Here is a 22,877-nt window from a genome sequence, read left to right as displayed (position 1 = left end):
TTCCTTGGATATGCACCTCAGCTATCTGGGGCCAGTATCCTGTTTTCACATCTTAAGCTTCTTTTTTTCAGGGCTCAATTTAGGGAGTGGCTACAGTCTGGTGGCTGCTAGATGGCAGGTGTTCTTTCCTTCCTGAGTTTCCTCAGGTCTCATCAGCTCACCATTCACGGTGGCTGCACTCCCTGATGACTGTGATATCCTTTGTTTACTGACATGGCAGCAAATATTCCGGTTCTCACAGTCATGAGTAGGGAACCCCAAACAATGCTATCTATCCAATCACCATTTTCCAAGCTGAAAATGCAGAGGGAAAGCCAGGCAGAGAGAAGTAAAGTCTACTAGGCTACATGTGGCCATTAAAATTAAACTAAAAATTCACTTCCTCAGTGCCCCGCTCCCCTGGCACATTTCAAGAGCTCAACGCTCACATACAGCTACTGCATTGGACAGCACAGATATGGGACATTTCCATCCCTGTAGAAAGTTCTATCGAACAGCACTGGTGTAAGACATCTGAGTTCAGAAAACATGAATTATTCTTTCCTAGTGCTTCAAAGACAGATGCTAGCAATTTTGATTATGCTAACCTTAACTGTCAAGGAAAAGACAGAGCGAAGTGCACAGCCCGTGAGATTCTCTACCTTAGCATAGGCTTCACAACAGAGTCCAAGGAGATCTTGATATCGAGCTCATAAGCACATGAAAATTCCACATTGATCGTCCTGTCCCTGGTGATGATGTTGCCAGTATTGTTGGCACTTTCGATCCAAATAGTGTTTTTATACATGATATGAGTGCCATTGGACTGCAGAGCAAAGGAAGGTCAGAAATCATTAAATCTGGGTGTGAGTATGTGGCTTGCATTTTAAATCCATGGGCCTGAAAGTAGAGAAATGGCTTCATTCCATACATAACCCAGAGGCCAGTATAAATCAGGATGGAGCCAGTCTCAGCATTTAGTAAGAAAAAAAAAAGTATTAAATGGATGGCAACAGCACCCTTCAGTCTGATAACTTTGAATGCCCACCAAGGTGATTTCATGTACCACTGAATTCTAAGTACTACCAGCCCCCAGTTACCTGTGGGAACCCAAGCTGGGGACAGCATAAAGTATTGCCATCCCAAGGTAAAATACATATCATCTTTCAATTCTTAATTCAAAATCCACCCCCTGTCAAATCTTGTACCAGGCATGCCCACAAGTACCCAAATGGATACATGCATGTTTTACCATCTTGCTCCTCTCCCTCGCTGATTAAAAAGTGTTAATGTACACAGTTAACAAAATATATATTACCATATGTAAAACAGATACCCAGTGGGAATTTGCTGTGTGACACAGGGAGCTCAACCCAGTGTTCTATGACAACCTGGAGGGGCAGGGAGTGGAAGGTGGGAGGGAGTTTCAAGAGGGAGGGGACATATGTATACCTGTGGCTGATTCATGTCGATGACTGGCAGAAACCAGCACAATATTGTAAAGCAAATATTTTGCAATAAAAAATTAAAAAAAAAAAAAGAAAGATGGCAGGAAGGCACAGGAAGAAGAGAAGTGAGATGCTTTGCTAACCTAGAAATTAGATAGCCCAAGACAAAAAGTTGTGACCTTGCTATATTTCTGCAGCCAACTGTTAAATGATGTCTGGATCACCCTTACCCCTCGAAATAGCTGAACCCAGCTGTCTTTATCTGGAAGAACAATAAAAGCACGAAAGAGATAAAAACATGTGTCAACATTCAGGGCAAAGGATGACAGCAGACAGGGCAAAGCAGGGAAGGAAGTATGTCACTTATCTTGCTTTCAGCTCAATCAATCACTTAGCACTCAATGATGGGTGTCTTTTGCTGTTTTCCAAGGAGCATGTTTCTAAGTTAGGTCCCTGAAGTTGGCTTAAGGACGATCAGTGTGCAAACGTCCAGAGCTGTCCCCACCAAGGCCGGGTGCTCTTTCTGGCCTCTGTTGCTCACCTGCACAATGTTTCCACAGTTCCCTTTGGTGTTGTTGATCTGAAAGGAGATAAAGTCCTCGCCCTCAATGCCGGTGCACTGCCTGTCATTGACCCGCACGCCCTCCCTCTCGAAGCCGAGCTGGAAGAGCTTGCACTTAGATATGGACACTTCCATCTGAGCCGCCTTGCAGGTCACCTCTGCATCAATGATGTCGTGGGAGTCTGTGGGGACACAGGTATGAAAGGCGAGTCACTGGGAGCTGCCCTTGCTGCGGGAGTGGGCATGGTACCCTGTCCTCTTCAGAAGAGGCTGATGATCTTCACACAGAGGCTCTGGCATACCTAACAAAGCTCTGATCAATCTCAATGAGTATATGAAGCCATTCAAAGCAATAACCTGAGCAATGCCAGAGCCTTTTTTTAAAAGATGAAAATGCTATACAAAGCATCTTTGCTCTTTTCTTCTGAAACCCAGGATTCCTGCCCCATTCTGGTAGGACCTACTCTTGTAAGCTCCATACCGTGTCTGGCTTGCTGTGGCCTGGCTAAAAAACATGATTCAAGTGAGGGCAGCCCTGGGCTGGTACCCAGGCCAGCACTAGGAGCTCCTGTTTTCTGTCATGGGATGCACCAGTGGACATTTTCCATGAGTACACAAACACAGGCTAATGAGCCCTAAAGAAGCAGAGAGAAACACTTTTATCTGCTTTGGTGAAGCCTTTGAACAGCTCATGTGGTCCCCTCCTGTGGAGCCTTCTGGTCAACCAGGCATTCATTTGATGATGCTAAACGTAGCACATGCCTCCTGAGTTCCCTGGTTCAACCAAGGGCGTGGAGTTGGGAAGCATAGCAGCTCCCCTTCAAGCTGACAAAATGGGTGTGCTCTGGGCCAGGGACAAGGTCACTGCTACTTTAAGGGGGCTGTGGTTAAGAACAGGACCTGGAGTCCTAATTGCTTGCAGTTTGCTTCAACATTTCAGTATTCTTCCGGACCTGCTGAAAAGCTTCGGGGAAGATAAAGCTGGCTTTAAACATGTCTTTAAGCACCTGGCACTCTCGTCCTGATTGTTTCAAGTTTTTGCCAAACCACCCTATCTCCCTGTGAGTCTAAAAGATCAATTTGGATCTCTCTGATGCTGAACGTGGCCTCAGATGGAGCTGACTGATTCTATGAATGTACAAATTTACGTTTATCATTTATTGAAGAAAGGGATGTAGCTACAAGGAAATGAACATTAGCCTACTTTGAAGAGGTCGGGTTCCTTTCTTGTTCTGCTTAAATGCTCATGAAAACTTCATTATTTGGGTTTCTAACCCACAGTGTGGGACATATGGTGTCCCACCTGGGAGCTTTCCTACCAGGCTGCCAGGCGTCTCCCACTGGGCCTGTCTTGGAGGAGGGGGGGCGGCAGGTGCCACTCACTGTTTCCATAGGGAGGGGGTTCAATGCAGCCACACAGCTCCCCTCCATTTTCCAGCTCACAGGTTCGGTTGGGACAGTCCACCCCCACACAAGGATCTTCAACCACTCCTGCTAAAAAGGAAAACAAACAGAAACACACACAACTTGATTTTCACACCAGTGCCCGGCAGCATGTGGTCACACTCTGAACTTGCCACTTCAATGGACCTGGTGGTGGTCAGATGGCAGATACAAATTAACAGACAGGGCAGCCTTCCAGGAAGTAATGACGATAGCTAATAACTGGGTCTTTGCTATGTGTTTCATGCATTGGTGGCATTATCTCTTCCAACCCTTACAATCTCTGCCAGCTAAGTATTGTAACTTGGCATCACAGCTGAAATGTACCCAAAGTCACGCACAGGTGAAGGTAAGTGAGGAGGATGGAAGAACAAACAAGCTGACTGCCAGCACGTCCCGAGATTCCTGCACTTACTGCTCTGTACCACCATCATGTGCATCAAAATCTTTATATTTATATAAGCTGTAGAGTTCAAACTATTTATCTCTATATTGCCAATACCTGGCCACCTCACAGTAGATACTCAACAAGTAGTTGTCAAGAATGAAGATTTCAGGGCCAGTAAGGTCCCAGAGAGGTCCCTTAAACCAGGCCTTCTTGAGTCTTTTTTTTTGATTCATGGTCCACATGCTTCTACTTAATTTTGTAAAAATAGACAAACCAAAATCTACACACAACTCGTCAGCATTGACTGAGATTAATGGCACTTTTTTGCCAAAACAGGGAAAACTCTAAGTAAAATACAAATGTATGTGAAGTGTCATCACCAACAGATTACAAACAATATTTCTGTAGCAGATGAGCCCATAGGCCACCTGCAAGCTCATTAACGTCTCAGTTTGAGAACCACTAATGGAAAACACTTTCTTTTAGACACTCATTTCTTTATTTAAAGACTCTCTTTCCCTATCCAGGTGTAATAATCTTCCTCGTTGTCATGGTTTCTAACAGTAAGTGTTAAAGAAACAGCCATGATTCAACTCCAGCATGAGCCAAGTTAGCTTCAAGAGTTTAAAAACAAAACAAAACAAACCCCTCAAGCTGTCCCGTAACTGCAGATACTTCTCCTGACCTTCTGCTAAATAACCATTATAACAGGTGAGAGGACAGGAATGGAGTCGCATCAGTCTGTCTTAATTCCTAGAAAGATGACTAAAGTAGAGCCCTCACCATCAGCTAAATACACTTACTTATTATTTTTGCAGTTTAAACTTTTTATTTTATATTGGGGAATAGCCAATTAACAGTGTTGTGATAGCTTCAGGTGAACAGTGAAGGGACCCAGCCATACATATACCTGTATCCATTCTCCCCCGAACTCCCCTCCCACCCAGGCTGCCACGTAACATTGAGCAGAGTCCCCTGGGCTATACAGTAGTCCTTTGTTGCTTTTCTATTTTACATATAGCAGTGTGTACATGACCATTCCAAATTCCCTAACCATCCCTTCTCCCATCCTTCCTCCTTGCAACCATAAGTTTGTGCTCTAAACAGTGAAGCTCTTTCTGTTTTGTAAATAAGTTCATTTGTATAATTTCTTTTCCGATTCCACACATAAGGGATGCCATAGGATATCACTTATCCTCTATCTGACTTACTTCACTCAGTATGACACTCTCTAGGTCAGAGAAGGAAATGGCAACCCACTCCAGTGTTCTTGCCTGGAGAACCCCAGGGACGGGGGAGCCTGGTGGGCTGCCGTCTATGGGGTCACACAGAGTCAGACGTGATTGAAGCGACTGAGCAGCAGCAGCAGCAGCAGATCCACCCTTGTTGCTACAAATGGCATTATTTCTTTTTAATAGCCAAGTAATATTCCACCAAATATACTTATTTCTTAAAAGCTTCTTTTTCTAAAGACCCATTTATTGCCTAGTGCGTTCAGCACCCAAGACAGTGCTAAGCACACAGCAGCCACCCAATGAATGTGCTGGTTGATGAACACAATATGCAAACCACCGAGGAGAATAGGAGGAAAAAAGTGTGGAGGTTACAGCTCCCAAGAAGACAAAAACCTCACTTACAATCAGAGTGGGCCATTTACTACTTGGCAGATACAACATGCCCAATACAGAGGTTAAGTTTTGAGGTTAAAAACAAAAACTGATATATTTTTTTAAAATTCCAGACAATTTCTGAAGTTCAAGACAGTTTAGGCTCTTTAAAGTATTGCTTATCAACAGAAGAGGGTAAAATATTAAAGTTACCAAACAAAACATTTCTATTGATTGCCAACAGAAACTACTCCATTTGCTTAAGAGTTTCTGAAATTACTGAGTGCATATTTTAATTAGCGACATTGTTTTCAGGTTCTGAATTGTGTATCCCTACTCTTGTCAGGTGTGGTGTGCAGACTTACTGACGAGAACACTCCGTCTTGAAACAAACAGGGCCAGTTTGCACGGCGGTACCGGTATGTACACGGGGCTGCTGTTGTGCCTCGAGGGACAAGCACACATTCTGATGGACGTAGTGTCACACTGCATTCATGGGACAGAGTGACCATTTATGTACATGGACACACATATACGGATATGACAAATTTATGCGTGTTTAGGCACACACTTACTTGCTCCATCTATCTGATTAACATGGCAAGAAAACAAATAAAGAGAATAATAGATAATGGACATCAAAGTAGTTATCTCACTACAGAAAAAAAAATTCAAGAGTCTATAGATTTTTATTTCATCAATAGCACACGTATAATCCCTTTATAAATCTAATCATGGCTTCCTTGCAACCAGGCAGATACAGCCAGCTCAGTCTGCCATTTGCCACCTGCCTTCTCTTTGTGATCTGGGCTCTGACTCTTGTGAAAGGAGCTTTTGGAGAGCTGAATTGGGGGCACTGAAATCAATTAGGAGTCCCATGCTCTGTCCTGCTGTCTTAGAAGTCACTACACTGGTGCTCTTCCAACCCAGAGAACCCCACCTTCCTCCGCTGATATTCTGAATTCCATAACTGGACCTAGGGGGGAGTCAAGAGCCACTGAAAGTGCCCCCTCACAGAATCTCCTGCAGCCCACACCTCTCTATCCTTCAACCCCCAAAGCAGATCTACAGGTTGAGATGGAGACCAGTGGCTAGCCCCGGACAAAGTGACGCCACTGGCCAAGCTGTGCTTTCTAACTCAGAGAAGAGTCTGCAGAAATAAAATAATTCTCTTACAGCAATTCTCCTTCTCAATCCACTCAGTGCTGAGGATTCCCAAGGAGCGGCAGGACTCCCCGTAGGCGGCCAGGGAGCCACACAGCTGGAACTTCTTGTGGTTGTAGCAGCCGTCCAGGTAGCAGGACTCGTAGAAGGGGAGGGGGTCGAGCAGCCCGTAGCAGGGCTGGAAGAAGCCCTTCATGTCCGTGAGCTTCAGGCAGTAGCCGTCGCCCTGCATGTCCTGGATGTGCACGTTGTCGCACATGGCTGCGTACTGTGAGAACTGCAGCTCGTTGCAGCTGGGGGTGAAAGATGCAGTCAGACTAGGAGGCAACACCAGGCATCTGAGACGGCCAGTGCAGTGGGGGAGGGGAGACCACAGTGGTGACCTCTTCAGCTAACCCAGAAGTGAATGTGGGTGCTGATCCCAACCTTAACCCAGGCTAGGGTTCGAAAGTCAAGGTAGTTTCTACTGTTACAGCACTGGGATGAGCGAGGGTAAAATAAAATGATAGTAGCCAACGTGTCAGACAAGGGTAGATATTGATATAATAACCATTAACCTTTGATGTAGGCTTCCCTGGTGGCTCAGTGGTGAAAAAAAAAAAAAAAACCCACCTGCCAATGTAAGATATGCAGCTTCGACCCCTGGGTTGGGAAGATCCCCTAGGGAAGGAAATGTCAACCCACTCCAGTGTCCTTGCCTCCTGGAAAATCCCATGGACAGAGGAGCCTAGAGGGCTACAGTCTATGGGGTCACAAAGAGTTGGACACGATCAACTCTGTTCTTTAGTGACAACAACAACCTTTGATATAATTGACTGATATGATTGATACAATAACTATCAACAGATACGGATATAATAACCAATAACAATAATGATAATTACATTATTATTAATCAAAAATAAAAGTAATAACTGTTGGTAAAGTAAAAGATTTGAAAGGACATCCAGAAGCTTCTAAACCATTTCCAGTTTAGCTACCAGAGACCATAAGGAAAATCTTCACAAGAAAATTGGTGTCAGGCTACAACCATTTATAAGAGAAGAGAAAAAGGAAATAAGAAGGGAAAGGAAACTCAAACAGAATGATGATTCCTAAGGAGGAGCTGAATCTTGCTCATCTTTGGAAGCCCCAGAATAGTTTAATGTGCAAAGGAGTCATTTTTCTAACTGTGGGTCCCAGAAGTGACATTTTAGAGAAAGCATCACATTAGGAATTCTGAAATCTAATCTGGGCTTTGCCACTTACTGTGCCCCCTCATCTAAATCATTCCACTCTAGCCTCCATTGCACCTAGAAAAGGAAGACACTGGACCAGATTGTGCCCAAGGTTCTTTCCAGCTCTGGGTCCCACAATTCACAGGACGGTCTAATTTATGGCACATTTTTCAGTTTACACCTGCAGAAAAGTCAAAGAGGGTTGAGAACTTCATTCCCACATCTGGGAATTCAGCTGATGTTTGGCACGTTAAAGCTCAAGGGGAAAAAAAAAAAAAAGCTCAAGGGGACAGAATCATTGTACAAGCAAAGAAATGCCAAAAAAGAGAAGTGTAGCTCTAGAACCTCAGAGGAATTAACATGATTCGGCAGTCCGGAAGGACTCTTAAGTTAAACACCTTTGAAATAACTTGCTTAGTTCCTTCTATCTCAGTTGGCCAGAGAGGGGCCTGATAATAACCTCAGTGACTTCTACTTTCTTGGACTTTCTAGACTCCCACCAACTTCTGCCTACACAACCAAGCCTCTGGTAAGAGGTACAGATGGCACTAGTGGTAAAGTACCCGCCTGCCAATGCAGGAGACATAAGAGACACAGACTCAATCCTGGGACAATCCTGGAGGAGGGCATGGCAACCCACACCAGTATTCCTGCCTGGAGAATTCCATGGACAGAGGAGCCTGGCAGGCTGTATGACTGAAGTGACTTAGCATGCACAGACATGAAGTCTCAGCACTAGGGAGCAAGGAATAACCCTCTTCTCCTGGGTTAACTCTTAGTCCCACCCTCAGCAAGGATGCCCAGTCGCAGTTAAAGTTAAACTTGACCAGTTGGGCAGATGGTCAAGGCTTTAGAGTTCTAATCCTAGGAACACTCTTCTGTTTGGCCAAGGGCCGGATAACACCAAAATTCAGACTTATCATCTAAGCCTAGTTACTTCCTCTGCTGTTCAAGAAATTATTGTGCCTGTTTGTATGATGAAAACTCCAAAGATCTTGAGCTTAGCTCTTTGTAGGCGAGGAAGGGTGTTGCTATACGAAGTACCTCCCTCATCAACATCTGTCATAGACACGGGAGGACTGGGACCACTGAGTCTAGTGACTGGAAACTCTCACCTCTTCTGCATGCCATTGGTTTTCCAGCTCTGGGCCAGGACCACGCTGCTCACCACTGGCTTCCCCCGCAAGGTCACGTAATCATCAGTTAAGTCCCCATTGAAGTTGCCGCAAAGGCCACACACTTTGTTCTGCAGCCTCTCGCTGATGCTGATTTTTATGACGTTGTAGCCGTTGTAGTAGATTTGGATGTCGGGGCTGGTGTCAATCACCAGGAACCCCTCACTGCTGTAGATTTTGGTTGCCAGGCCGGTTATGAATGGAACATTCACTTGTGTGCCATTCACCTGTTAAAGGAGAAAGAAGAAGTAAATGACCCTCAAAGCAGAGATTGGCAAATATTTACTGTAAAAGTCCTGAGTAAACATTTTAGGCTTTGCAGCCCATATGATCTATCCTCGTGGCAAAAAAAAGCAGCCACAGACAAAAGTAACTAAATGAGCAAGGCTGTGTTCCACTAAAGCTTTATTTACAAGAATAGGCAGCAAGGAGATTTGACTGAATTTCGTATTTTGCTGATGCCTGCCCAGGAATCTGAGGGCTCGCTCATCTTACTGTCCACAGTTCCTCCCAAAGAAGCAAACTATGGTGGCAGAGAGATTAAAATAAAAATGATGGAAAGGTATAACGCACAACAAGTGGCTAGATTTTTGTATAAAACTTTCTCCAGCATAAACCAATTACTGAAAACAAAATCCCAATCCTGCGCTAAGGAGAGTCTAACACGGTTAAAATGAATCTGGGGATCATTGCTATGTTTATTGTTTTCTTATTTATAATGTTCGAACAGGAGATGCCCTCCCAGAGGCCCTATAGGCACAGTATTTTCTCCATTTGTCATTTTCTTGCTTTATAACAGTTTCTTTTCTTAGCCCTTAGGACAGAACATAACATGCCTTTTCTGTACTTACAAAAGAAATTGTTCTTTCCTCCCCCCTAGGTTATCAGTAACTTTTGTTGCTTAAAAAAACATAGCAGAAGCCTTAAAAAAATATGATTCTTTACTATTTTGGTGGCTGGGAGTATTTTATTCGGCACAATGTCAGTTTTGATCTCAGGTGATCCCTTTTTGCTTTCTTGCTGATATATTCTGGGCCTTCGCAGTCATGTCCATGTGGGCCAATTTGCAAAAGGAATTAGAGTGTCAAAAACAGTAGCAGATTAACTTTCATTGAAGTTAAAAACCAGTATTAAAATCCAGACTCTTCCTTTTAAGCTTGCAAAACCCTACCAGTCTTTTGCCTAATGCTGGATACTAAGCTATTCGATGACTCTTTAAATAGAGATACTTCCAGTGCATGATTATCTGAGCCAGTGGTGGAAAGCAGATACAATACCACTCAATTCCAAAAACATTAATATGCCTGTGCTGGCTCTCTCCTTGGCCCTCCCTAGCTGGAATTTGCAACACAGGGTGGGGTGAAGCAGGGCTGACTCCATGGTTCTAGTCCGCCTGCAGCCGACTGGTTTAGCTGAGTGACTGGGTGACCGGCAGTCACCACCACTACTTCAGAGCAGGTTATCTTCTCAGATGGAAGGATGGGAGGAATACAGGTCGGAGTGGTGCCTTAGTTTATTGGGGTGGGGGGCGGGGGTTGGAGATTCACATTTACTTATATGCCGTTGTAAGATTCACAAGAAACCCGGCAACTCTCCTAGAGAAGAGCCAACCCTAAGAGAAATCCACCATTTCTCTCGTCTGTGCTCTTTCCCTCGGCGTGTCATTAGGGGGCGCTCTCATAGTGAGGGACGATCCCTCCCACCCATTTTTATTTAGGTAGCTGTGTTTACAGGCAAAGACTTGCTGTCTTTCATTTTCTAGAAAGGATGGCAGAGATGAAAGAGTCGGTTTTCTTTCAGGTGGCAGAGCCAAGAATAATTTCAAGCTCTTATAAACAAATGAGAATCTTTTTGGAAATTAATTATGAGTAAAAGCTGACATCTACCATTACCTGAAGGTTTTTTTTTTAGATTTTTTTTTTTTTTTGATGCAGACCATTTTTAAAGCCTTTATTGAATTATTTACATTATTGCTCCCATTTTATGTTTTGGTTTTTTGGCTATATGGCATGTGGGATCTTAACCCCTGGCCAGGGATTGAACCTACACCCCCTACATCAGAAGGCGAAGTCCCAACCACTGGACCACCAGGGAAGTCCCTCACCTGAAGTTTTATTAGCATACATGCTGACCTTGTGCCCTTGAGATACTGTACATATCCTGCAAGGCCTTTGGAATCGTATGTGCTAAGTCATTTCAGTTGTGTCCAACTCTTTGTGACCCTATGGACCGTGGCCCACCAGGCTCCTCTGTCCATGGGATTCTCCAGGCAAGAATACTGGAGTGGGTTGCCTTGCTTTCCTCCAGGGGATCTTCCCTACCCTGGAATTGAACCCACATCTCTTATGTCTTCTGCACTGGCAGGTGGATTCTTTACCACTAGTAAGCGAAAGACTAAATGGGGCTCTTGCTTATGCCTGTAGAATCTTCACACTTTCAATTCTCTAAAACCTGGTTATCTGTGTATGGTATGTGTGAAACAGCCAGTTAAACTCATTATCCGGGAAAACCACAGTAAACAGCCCTCTAGATAGGCCCTCGTTCCAGGGCACATTTCTTAAGAATCAAGGACAGGCTCGTCCGTCACCTTGACTGTGTTCCGGTCGTTGATGAGAATTTGCTCTTCGTTAATGTAGAAATAGACGGGCGAAATGATGGTGAGATTGGGGGCCGACCACTTGTCGAAGTTGATGATGAGCTGGAAGGAGATGTCGGGGAGCTTGTGGCAGATAGTGGAGAGCACGAAGGCGCAGTTGGCTGGGAAGCGGAGGAAGGCGCCGTCGAAGGTGCGGAAGACGCCGCCGCCGGCCGCCAGGCAGTAGGAGGTCTTGGTGCTGAAGCAGCCGCGCACCCCGTTGCGCAGCGCGCACTCCTCATCCGACTTGCACTGGCGCGGGTCGCACTGGATTAGGTTGCGCCGGAAACAGCGGCACCGCCGCGTGCAGTCGCTGTTCCAGAACAGCTGCTTGGGCTGGAAGAGAGGCGCCCTTTGCATGAAACTCTGGTGGTGGTCAAGGTTGGGGACCCCAAAGCCCAGTTCGCCTAGACCCTTTCCGGGCTGGGCTGGCCTATCAGTAGCGGGGCTGGAATTTGCAACAAGGGAGGCTGGTTCAAGTCAAACAGTACCTGCCTTCCGGGTAACTCAGATGCCAAACAATATGTTACCTGGTCTCTACTGGTTTCAATCAAGAATCTGGGGATCTTCACAGTGGGTTGTAGAGCTAATCACAGCCAACCAACTAGAATGGGAAGCAGGTCAAGGAACTAGGCGAAGTGGAAAATACTTGGTAGGGAATTCATCTAACAAGTATCAGCTCTACTTGAAGGAACAAATTTAAATTCACTCAATAATGATAAAGCCCACCCTTCAATCTTAACTAGGCTAAAGAAAGACAGAACCAATTCCTATGCTGAACCATTTTTGTCACCTTAAAAAATGCACAATGTGAGAGTTGCAAGTTAAGTTTTATTTGGGGCAAAATAAGGGCTATAGCTCAGGAGACAGCATTTCAGATAGCTCTGAGAAACTGCTCCAAAGAGGCAAGCGGGAGGGTATGTATGTGATTTTGGTGAAGGGAGAATATATGCAATCAAGTACTTATTTTTTGCAGAAGGTTTCTGCTAGTCATGAGGAGCAGTCATGACCGTGAAGGATTTTTAGTGCTTTTCTAGATATAAGGAGCTACAAGAATTGGGCACATAAAATCGGCTCCTAAAAATACCTGTTTGAAGACCTATCCTGCCAGTTTTTCCCAGAGCACAGAATGCCTGATTTCTGCTCTTCACCCTGAACTCTTTTCAGGGAATGTTGAAAAATAAGCAGCTGAAGCAGCACATGTTTTAATCCCCGTAGAGGTAGATGGCAAGTGCGGATGGCAAGTGCCAATTTGTAGCTGACAGGTTCAACATTTCACAATACTCACTGTTCCAAACTTCTTTCCCTGTAAATAATCTAATTTACTTCTGTTGCAGATACCTCTATTTCTATATCCTGAAGCGAGAAATCTAGATAACAGTTAGGGTCCATGAAGGGAAAACTTTGGGATCAGACCACCTGGGTTTCAATCCCAGCTCTGCCACCCTACTCATGCCACCCTGAGAGGCTCTGCCAGCTTCCCAGAGTGTTGGTTTGCTTTCTCTAAATTGAAGTTAGTAATAATGTCTTGCAAGGCAGTTGTGAAGATTAAATTCAATAAGACGTGTGATGCACATTTCCCAGCTAAGAGTAGGTACTCAATAAATAATAGTTGCTGTTATTACCAGAGAAGAACCACTCATCCTCTTTCAGATAGTGGGGAATTATAAAAATTTATATTAAATACCTGCAACGAAGTGTATCATCAATTGGTGGCAGCTATTATTTTTCACTCTTTCTACAATCTGTAGACACAGCTATACTTGTAGAGTCTGTGCTCTTGATCTCGTACCTGTTCTAGACTAAGAATTCCAGGGAACTGTTTGAAATTGGTCATGACTGTTCAAGTGGAGTGTGGTCCCAATGAATGGTTTACTTCATAGAGATGAGGGCACTCAAGGCATTAATTCAATTTTCTAAAACAGTGCTTTCCAGAGAAGATGTTTTAATGGCACAAGAAGGGCCTGTTCTACTGTCTGGTCACAATTTTCTGCATTAACGATAGACTTATCAAAACCCTGGATATCAAAGAGAGACCTGACTTAGATCCAAGGGTAAGTAAGAAGAGGGTGAGATCTTCCAGGAAGAGTTTTCTCAAGAAAACCATTCCTGATTCTTTCACCCCTAAAATGGAGTATAAGTAGTTTCTGGAACCTCTTTCCAGACCCGTGAAATATTCTGGGTGCCAGCAGCTTCACAAATTGGCTTCCTTTCTCTTATCAGATTTGCAGAATAATTGAGTGGATGGTCTGGCCTCTCTCAGATAAGAAGTCAGACATTGCATGGGTGGAGAGAGAAAAATAACCTGATGTATGTGGATATGATCAAGGGTCCATAACTCATCCTACAGGAGAACTTGATCATGAAAGTAGCATCCCAGTAAAGAGACTGGCCCAGTGCTGCCTGCTCAACCTTAATTAGACCTGATGAGGACAGCCGGGTAATTACCCTACATGCTAATGGCTAGATGTGTTCTCTTTTTATTTCCAAAGAAATCTGTCGTATAAACAAGCCTCCAAGCTTGCTTGAACAGTGGCAAGTAGGTGTGGATTATTTGTTCTGTGAATTTGCTACTTCCCAGATATAAGCTGTTGTCAAAACCCACTGACTTTCTGATGAAAAGTGGATACTAATGTTGAGAGTGCTAATAGCTGCCGAGAGCTGTATTGTGCTTTTCCTGAGAGCTCCAAGGGCTTTTATATGCATCATTTCATTAACACGCCTGGATTTTTTTAATTTATAAAATGCCTCTTAAGAGAATTAACAAAACAATAAGCAGCTACCAATTATTGACCTGCTAGGTGCCAGGTACTAAGGCACCTGCATAGATTACACAACGCCCATATGAGTTGGTATGTTTTGGAGATAAGGTCACAGAAGCTCAGAGAAATAGCACAGTTTGTTCAGTGTCACATCACCAGTGTTGGTTCAGCTAGGATCAAGCCCAAATCTCAATCCATTATGTCACAGACACTCAGGATCTCTGTTGAGGGAAGCATGACACACTTGATAAGTGGATACATTTCAGTAAATCTCTGGACAGGGGAGCAGAGATTGAAATAGCGTTTTTCAGTTTTGAGCCTGGTTATCTCTTCTCCCAGATTGTAGGAAAATGGAATCTATTATTATTTTCTCCCACATGTTTTGCCTCTTCCTTTCAAATAATCAATATCTCTAAGAGCTAACTTCAAAACTCACCTCTGCCAAGAAGCCTTCTTTGATCAATTCTGCTATTTTACTCTACTTTCCCCCATCTTTCTAATACAACATTTATACAAATTTCCCTCTGAAAATGAGACTGAAGGTAACAGCCATATTCATCTCTTTCTATTTCTTCTCAAAGTAAAGTAACTTAGTTGTTCTTGAACAAGAACAATATTTCTTTACAGAAAGAAAGCAGTGTTTCTTTTTTGCCTAGTTTATTTTCAATTTAGACACTTCAATTAGTTTTTTTTTTAATGCTTCGATTCTTTTTCATTTTAAAATTGATTAGTTCTGTAGGGTATTATTTTTCACTTGTTGATATGTTATTTTGTAATTGTCCTCTTGTTTTTAAAGTGCATTTTTTTTCCTCTCCTGAATAGATTTTTAAGTTCCTTAAGGCAGGGAACATGCTTTATCATCCCCAACAATACCACTAGCACAGAGATCTGCAAATAGCAGCTATTGCACAGATGCTGTTGTTAACTGTCTACTCACCAATGTCAGGTATTGATATCGTTTAAACAGAATGGGCGAGAGGCAGAACCCAGGGCTAAATAACCTCTCCAGGCAAGATCTTTTTAAGAACATAAAGTATTCCAGCACATAAAGAAAGATTACAGGGTGGAAGTATAAATGATTTTGCATGCTCATATGTTTTACTCAGGGACATCTAAGAAGGGCATGTTCATCAGCTCTATGTGAAGCCCCCAAAGACAGAGAAGCAGAGGGTAGGATGTGGAAAACAGGACATTAAGCAGCCCAGACAGAACTCTCTGGGGACGGTCCTAGAGGGACAAATGACACATGAAGAGATGGCAGCCTTCACTCCCCTTCTCATGGAGCTGCAATAGACAGAAGAGAGAAAGCCACTCCTCCCAGCCTAGAGCTCCATATTTTCCAGTTAAAACTGCCCTTAGCTAAGACAGGTATAAATGTCAGATTCACTGCCTTCCTATTTCCAAACAGCAGCCACGTCAGAAGCTTTCAGACTAAGATTTACAGGAGAGGAAATCAGAAGGGCTTAGAGAAAGGCACGGAGGAGGGAGAGAGGCACACACAATGCTAGCGAGGAGGCAGGTAGAGTGAGACCCAAGCGCATGTCTAAATCCGGAGCCTCATCTGACCTGTCCGTGACCTCTCACCCCCCTCGTCCCCCTTCTCCGCCTCCCTGTGAATCCACAGCACCATCTTATCCTCATCAGAAGGGAAGATGGGTTCACCGTGACCCATCTTCCTCCTAGCGGGGAGAGTACTCCGCTGCCTCTCAAGGAAGAAGGGCGGGCCGGCGCCCCTACCTCGTAGTACTTGCCGTCGGAGTAGCAGCCGCAGCTGTGGGGCAGAATGCAGCTCTTGCCGTTGAGGACGTAGCCGGGGTCGCACTGGCAGCCCTCCACGCAGTAGTGGTTGCAGTCGCTCTTGAGGCGGATGGCGGCGCAGCGGGGCTGGCACACGCTCACGCAGCTCTCGTAGTGGCTGTTGGGAGGGCAGGCGACGGCTGCAAGGGGAGACACGGGTCAGGATGGGCCATCCCCAGGGCTGTCAACGCCTTCCTGCCGGCCTTCCCTCACCCGCTCGGGGAGATGGAGGCCTGGTGCGGAGGAAGCTTTGCCCCCGACCTCCCGGTTTCCTCCCCTCTCTGCTTATGAAACGCCTTTATGGGACTTAGCACTGCAGAAACAATGGACAGCAGAGCAGACGGAGGTTACCCGGCCCCTCACACCTCTTGCCCCTCTCCTCAGCCTTGCTTTCCCTGAGGTTCTCTCCAACCTGTTGCCTTAAACCCACTACCCAACACGCATCTTGACTACAGTGATTCACTGGATGGTCTCCCAGGTGTGCCCCACATTCATTCCTGCCTTTAGGTCCCCATCTGGTGTTCATCTCCCTTCCCCACCCACTTCTTCATCCTCCCAGTGTCTCCAAATTTATCTCCCATTTATCATTTTCTTACTGGAGTATAATGGCTTTACCATTTTGTGTTAGCTTCTGCTGGACAATGAAGTGAATCAGCTATACCTGTATGTATATCCCTTCCCTCTTGGACCTCCCTCCCACCCTCTTCCCCACCATCCCACCCATCTAGGTCATCACAGAGAACTGAGCTGAGCTCCCTGTACTTTATAGCAAGTTCCCACTACCTGTCTATCTTCCACATGGTGTATGTATGTGTTAGTTACTCAGTCGTGTCAGACTCTTTTTGACCCCGTGGACTGTAGCCTGCCAGGCTCCTCTGTCCGTGGAATTCTCCAGGCCAAGAATACTGGAATGGGTAGCTACTCCCTTCTTCAGGGGATCTTCCAGAACCAGTGATCGAATCCAGGTCTCTTGCATTGCAGGCAGATTCTTTACCATCTGAGCCAGCAGGGCAGCCCTTTACACATGGCAGTGTGGTGTATATATGTCAACCCTATTTTCCCAATTCATCCCACCCATCCCTTTGCTGCAGTGTCCACATGTCCATTTTCTACATATTCATCTCTATTCCTCCCCTGGCAATAGGTTCATCTGTACAATTTTTCTAGACTCCACATAATGTGTTAATATTTTATTTGTTTTACTCTTTTGGCCATGGTCCATGGCATGTGAGAGCTTAGTTCCCCTGGCCCAGTATTGGATTGTGTCCCCTGCATTGGCAATATGGAGTCTTAACCACTGGACCACCAAGGGGAGTCCCCAGATCCCTCCTTCTTCAAGCCCCAGGTAGAATCCAAACTTATCTGCAAAACTCCCTATTCTTTCACTAGCTCAGAACTTCCAGAACCCTTTTCCAAGCCAATAGTTTTTAACAGTAGGCCCTCGAACCCCTTGATTTCTGAGAAGCCAAACTTACATGGTGTGTGTGCCTGTGTATAGAGACCAATCCATGTCAACTATGTTCTGTGGCTTTTAAATGTATGTAGATGCTTTCCTGGAAGGCAACTGGGGTCCTGCTGAAGGGTGTGGGCTCTGGAATCAGCTCTAAGAGATTGGAGCCATTACCTAATCTCTCTGGGTTTCAGCTCCTTATCTGTATTATGCAGTTACCCAGGGCAGCACTTCATGGCTTTTTGGGAGGGAATGAGTGAGTCTGTGTACTTAGAACAGTGCCAAGCACCTAAGTGCTTGGCGTGCTGCAGTCTGTGGGGTTGCAAAGAGTCAGACATGACTTAGCGACGGAACAACAGCAACAACGAGCACCTAAGTGTTCAGCAAGTGGTAGTCAATCATTAAAGACAGGTTTGCTTAAATATTTTACAGAAACTAGTATTTAAGTCAACGTATACAAAAAAAAAGCGGTAAAGAACCTGCCTGCCAATGCAGGAGATGTGGGTTTAAACCCTGAGTTGGGAAGATCCCATGGAGAAGGAAACGGCAACCCGCTCCAGTGTTCTTGCCTGGGAAATGTCATGGACAGAGGAGCCTCATGGGCTGCAGTCCATCAGGTCGGAAAAGAATTGACATGACTTATCAACTAAACAACAAAAATAACGATACAAAAAAGTACAACTACTCTTATGTGGGAATTTCTACTCTACATCACTTACTCTACATCACTTAGGCTTGAATCATTGTTTTTGCACTGCTGTGTGTATTTTATGTGTTTATAATGATGCTACATCCTTGTACATTTATCCATGCCCTCATGAGTTAATGAATCTCTAAATTCCTGGAAGTGGAATAACTGGGTCAGAGGGTATGTGCATTTAAGCTTTTGATGGATGCAACTGAATTGGCCTTTAAAGAGGCTTTGTCTCTTTATCCTCCTACCAGGGCTATATGAGATTTATTTTTCCCTCATCCTCACTGATTGGTTGTTTATCCCCAAACTTTCTGGTTCTTGGAAAAAACTACATGCTATACCTATAAGGGATCACCATCCAGAATATGAAGGAACTTCTAAAATTCAACAACAACAAAAAAAACAAACAATCTGATACAAAAATGAGAGAGGAATTTGAATAGACCTTTCTGCAAAGAAGATATATGAATGGCCAAGAAGCATGTGAAAATCAACACCACTAATCATCAGGAAAATCAAAACTATAATGTGATATCACCTCATACCCACTAAGATGGCTACTATTAAAAAACACCCAGAAAATAACAAATATTGGTAAAGATGTGGAAAAATTGGAACCCTGTGCCCTGTTGGTAAGAATGTAAAATGGTACAGCTGCTGTGGGAAAGAGTAGGGTGGGTTCTCAAAGAATTGAAAATAGAATTACCCTATGGGCCCAGCAATTCCATTCCTGGGTGTATACTTAAAAACGTGAAAGAAATATCTCTAAGAGATATTTAGACACTGTTGTCATAGCAGCATTCTTCATTATAGCTAAATCATGGGAGCAATACAAGTGTCCACCAATGGATGAATGGATAAGCAAGATGTAGTCTATACATACAATGGAATATCACTTAGCCTGAAAAAGGAAGGAGATTCTGCAACTTGGATGAACCTTGAGACACTATGCTAAGTGAGATAAACCATCCACAAAAAGATGAATACCATATGATTCCACTTATGTGAGGTGTCTAAAGTAGTTAAGACAGGAAGTAGAACAGTGGTTTCAGGGGACTCTGGAAAGGGAGAGGAGTGGAGAGTTAGTGTTTAATGGGTACAGAGTTTCAGTTGAGCAAAATGAAAAGCATTCTGGAGGCAGAGGATGGTGGTTGCACAACAATATGAATGTACTTAGTGACACTGAACTACACCCTTAAAAATGGTTACAATAGCAATTGTTATGTGTATTTTACCACAATAAGAAATTAATGCTATATCCCTATTTCATTTGCATCCTTTGTGAGACTATTTGTATCTTTTTCCTTTGTTTATAATCTATTTGTATATCTTTTTCTGTGAATTGCCTTTGTTTATAATCTATTTGTATATCTTTTTCTGTGAATTGCCTTTTCACGTCCTTTACACATTTTGTTTGTTGAATTTTTTATTAAATTGTAAAAGCTCTTTGTAAACTGAAAATATACTTTTGTTTGTCACGCGTTAAAATATTTACCAATTGCTTTTTGACTTTGCTGCTTCTTCCTTTTTTTTTTGGTACATTGGTTTGTGATCTTGATGATGTTTTTCCCATATGGAAATATAAAAGTTTAAAGTAGTCCAATTTATCATGTTTTCCCTTGTGGTTTTGGGTGTTTTGCTTAGAAAGGCCCTCTTTACTCCTAGATTACAAAAAATATGCCTTTGTTCTCTTTTAGTAGTTTGTTTCGTTTTAAATTTATTTATTTTGGCTGTGCTGGGTCTTCGCTGCTGCATGGGCTTTTCTCTAGTTTTGGAGAGCAGGGGCTACTCACTAGTAGCAGTGCACGTGCTTCTCATTGCAGTGGCTTCTCAGTGCAGAGCACAGGCTCCAGGGTGCATGGGCTTCTGTAGTCGCAGCACATGGGCTCTGTAGCTTTGGCTCACAGGCTCGAGAGCACAGGCTCAATAACTGTGCACAGGCTTAGTTGCTCCATGGCATGTGGGATCTTCCCAGATCAGGGATCAAACCCATGTCTCCTGCACTGGCAAGTAGATGCTTTACCACTGAACCACCAGGGAAACCCTTCTGGTAGTTTTATGATTTCAATGTTCATGTTTAATCTTGGCTCTGTCTGGGTTTTATTTTTGAGTGAGGAAATGAAGGAAGGATTTAATTATTTTTCCCCCTGATAGTTTGTCCTTTATTGACTAATACACTTCCCCCAGTGATTGGAAATGCCAGCTTTACTATATACTAATTTCTCTTCGGTGTTTGGGCCTATTCTGGACTTTCTCCTCGGTCCACTGGTTGGTTTTTCTGTGCATGTGCCAGTATTGACTTGTCATCTGGCAAATCCCACGGACAAGGTACAGTCCACAGGGTAGAAAAGAGTCGGACACAACTGAAGCGACTGAGCACGCACGCACTGAAACTCTACAATATATTTTAATATCTAGGAAGACATAACTACCAATTTAGAAATGACTATTGTTGTTTCAAGTATACTGGTCCTATTTGCCCAAAAAGGCAACAAACTCCATATTTCATACTTCTGATTTTTTGTGGTCCCCCAAAGAGTGCTGCGGAGAAGGCAATGGCACCCCACTCCAGTACTCTTGCCTGGAAAATCCCCTGGATGGAGGAGCCTGGTGGGCTGCAGTCCATGGGGTCGAGAAGAGTCGGACACGACTGAGCGACTTCACTTTCGCTTCTCACTTTCGTGCATTGGAGAAAGAAATGGCAACCCACTCCAGTGTTCTTGCCTGGAGAATCCCAGGGATGGGGGAGCCTGGAGGGTTGCCATCTCTGGGGTCGCACAGAGTCGGACACGACTGAAGTGACTTAGCAGTAGCAGCAGCAAATAGTGCTGAGAATGTGACAAGTGATTAATAAATACTTGATTCTTGAAAACAATCTTCCAAATTCCTAATTCTGATTTTCTCCACCCAAATGCAATACGGAGAGCTGAAAGTGATGATGGTTCTACACCTGGATTTCTATTGTGGTCACAAATGTGTCTCTTGCTGTGGCCAGTGGACTGATACGCCTTTGTGCCCTCGGTGGGCAGGATGCGTGGGAAGAGCAATGCAGCAAGGAAATGGAACTGGTAAAGGCTCTGAAGTCAGGCTGACCTGGCTCGAGTCTTGGCCTCTGTGACTAACTAGCAGTGTCACCTTGGGCAGGTTATTTACTCTCTCTAAACCTTGGCTCCTCTGCTTCCTCATCTGTAAAACGGAGATAATAACATCTCCCTCATCAAATATTAATCATTGTTAACATAAAATGAAGTGCAATTTTGTACAGTGCCAGGTGTTTCAATGAAAGTTTCTGTTACTAACAGTAGGAACAGTTGTAGTAGTAACAATAGGAATTTTTTAAGTTATTCAACTACAATTTTTTTTTTTTTGATCGGGCTGGGTCTTTGTTATAGCTCAGGCTCTTCCGTGCGGCTTCGCTGGTTATGGTGCAAGGCTTCTAGAGAGTGTGGGCTCAGTAGCTGCAGCACGTGGCCCAGTTGGCCCTTGGGATGTGGGCTCTTAGTTTCCCTGACAGGGATCAAACCTGTGTCCCATGCCATTGCAAAGTGGATTCTTAACCACTGGACCACCAGGGGAGTCCCTCAATTAGAATTATTGAGTTTGCAGAGAAAGATATAGGAAAACGCCTAATTATCAGACTTTTGACCAAGAGCTTTGAAGTAGCAAAATCTGCCTCTGAAAAAAGAGAAAATGATACTCAACGTTGGCTGATCAGGCACCAGACAGCCTTGTGTATGAGCCGTCATCACATTTAATTCTCACGATGGCCCGCTGAGGTTGGAAGGTGCCTCCCCAGACCTGGTTCTACAGAGCTCTGCATCCTCTGTGGTACCCAGGCGCTCCCGACCCCCCAGGGCTTCCTGGCCTGACCAGATAAGAGGAGCAGCATACCACAGCCAGAGAGCACTGTCTCTGGAGCCACCTTCCAATTTACCCAAGCCAATTTCCTTGGGAAAGTCTCTGAATTACTCTGAGCTTTGGTTTCCTCCTCTAGAAAGTGGGACTATTAATATGGCAGAAACCAACACAATATTGTATAGCAATTATCTTCCAATTAAAAATAAATAAATTTTTTAAAACAGGGCGTACTTTACAGGGTTGCTGTAAAGTTATAGGAGTCAATGACTGAGGACTCAGCACTGAGAAGAGTGCCTGGCACATGGTCAAAGCTAAGTACCTGCAATGAATTTATTATTTTCTTCTCTTACTGTATCCTCACCATCAAGTGCTCTAATTTAAGTTCTCCATTAAAGAATTGAAAGAATGACAGATGCAGCTTAAAGAATTTTAAGAAGGGGTTCGCAATAAAGACAAATGGCCTCCCCTCCCTGCTCTAAGCCTATTTGTTCAACTTGGGTGAAGGAGTTTTCCAATGCTTTTGCAAAAAGAGTAATTCAGTAATAAATTATCCCATTGATAGGAACAGCCAATATTATTGATAACCAACAGCATCCTACCTTGTTACCAATCAAGCATATATTTAATGGGCAATTCTGGCTTAACCCTTTTTCTCCTGAAAACAGCATTCTCATTTCTCAACATGTGAGTGTTGAAAT

The 22,877-nt window shown here is 44.0% G+C and overlaps 1 protein-coding gene across 1 annotated transcript in view; it reads right to left on the bottom strand.

Moving 5' to 3' along the window:
• Positions 1–22,877, bottom strand: part of TECTA (tectorin alpha) — an 84,126-nt gene that overhangs the window by 9,637 nt on the left and 51,612 nt on the right. Inside the window, exons 12-18 of the mRNA XM_070803557.1 lie at positions 16,118–16,317; positions 11,571–11,954; positions 8,924–9,210; positions 6,604–6,884; positions 3,373–3,483; positions 1,969–2,171; positions 642–805 (exon numbers count right to left, since the gene is read on the bottom strand). Coding sequence (XP_070659658.1) covers positions 642–805; positions 1,969–2,171; positions 3,373–3,483; positions 6,604–6,884; positions 8,924–9,210; positions 11,571–11,954; positions 16,118–16,317 — 1,630 coding nt within the window. The remainder of the gene's footprint in view (positions 1–641; positions 806–1,968; positions 2,172–3,372; positions 3,484–6,603; positions 6,885–8,923; positions 9,211–11,570; positions 11,955–16,117; positions 16,318–22,877) is intronic.

The sequence above is a fragment of the Bos indicus genome, chromosome 15, assembly GCF_029378745.1.
Source record: "Bos indicus isolate NIAB-ARS_2022 breed Sahiwal x Tharparkar chromosome 15, NIAB-ARS_B.indTharparkar_mat_pri_1.0, whole genome shotgun sequence".
Taxonomy (NCBI): Eukaryota; Metazoa; Chordata; class Mammalia; order Artiodactyla; family Bovidae; genus Bos; species Bos indicus.
The sequence above is the reverse complement of the archived record's forward strand: the minus strand, read 5'-3'. Positions and strand labels throughout refer to the sequence as shown.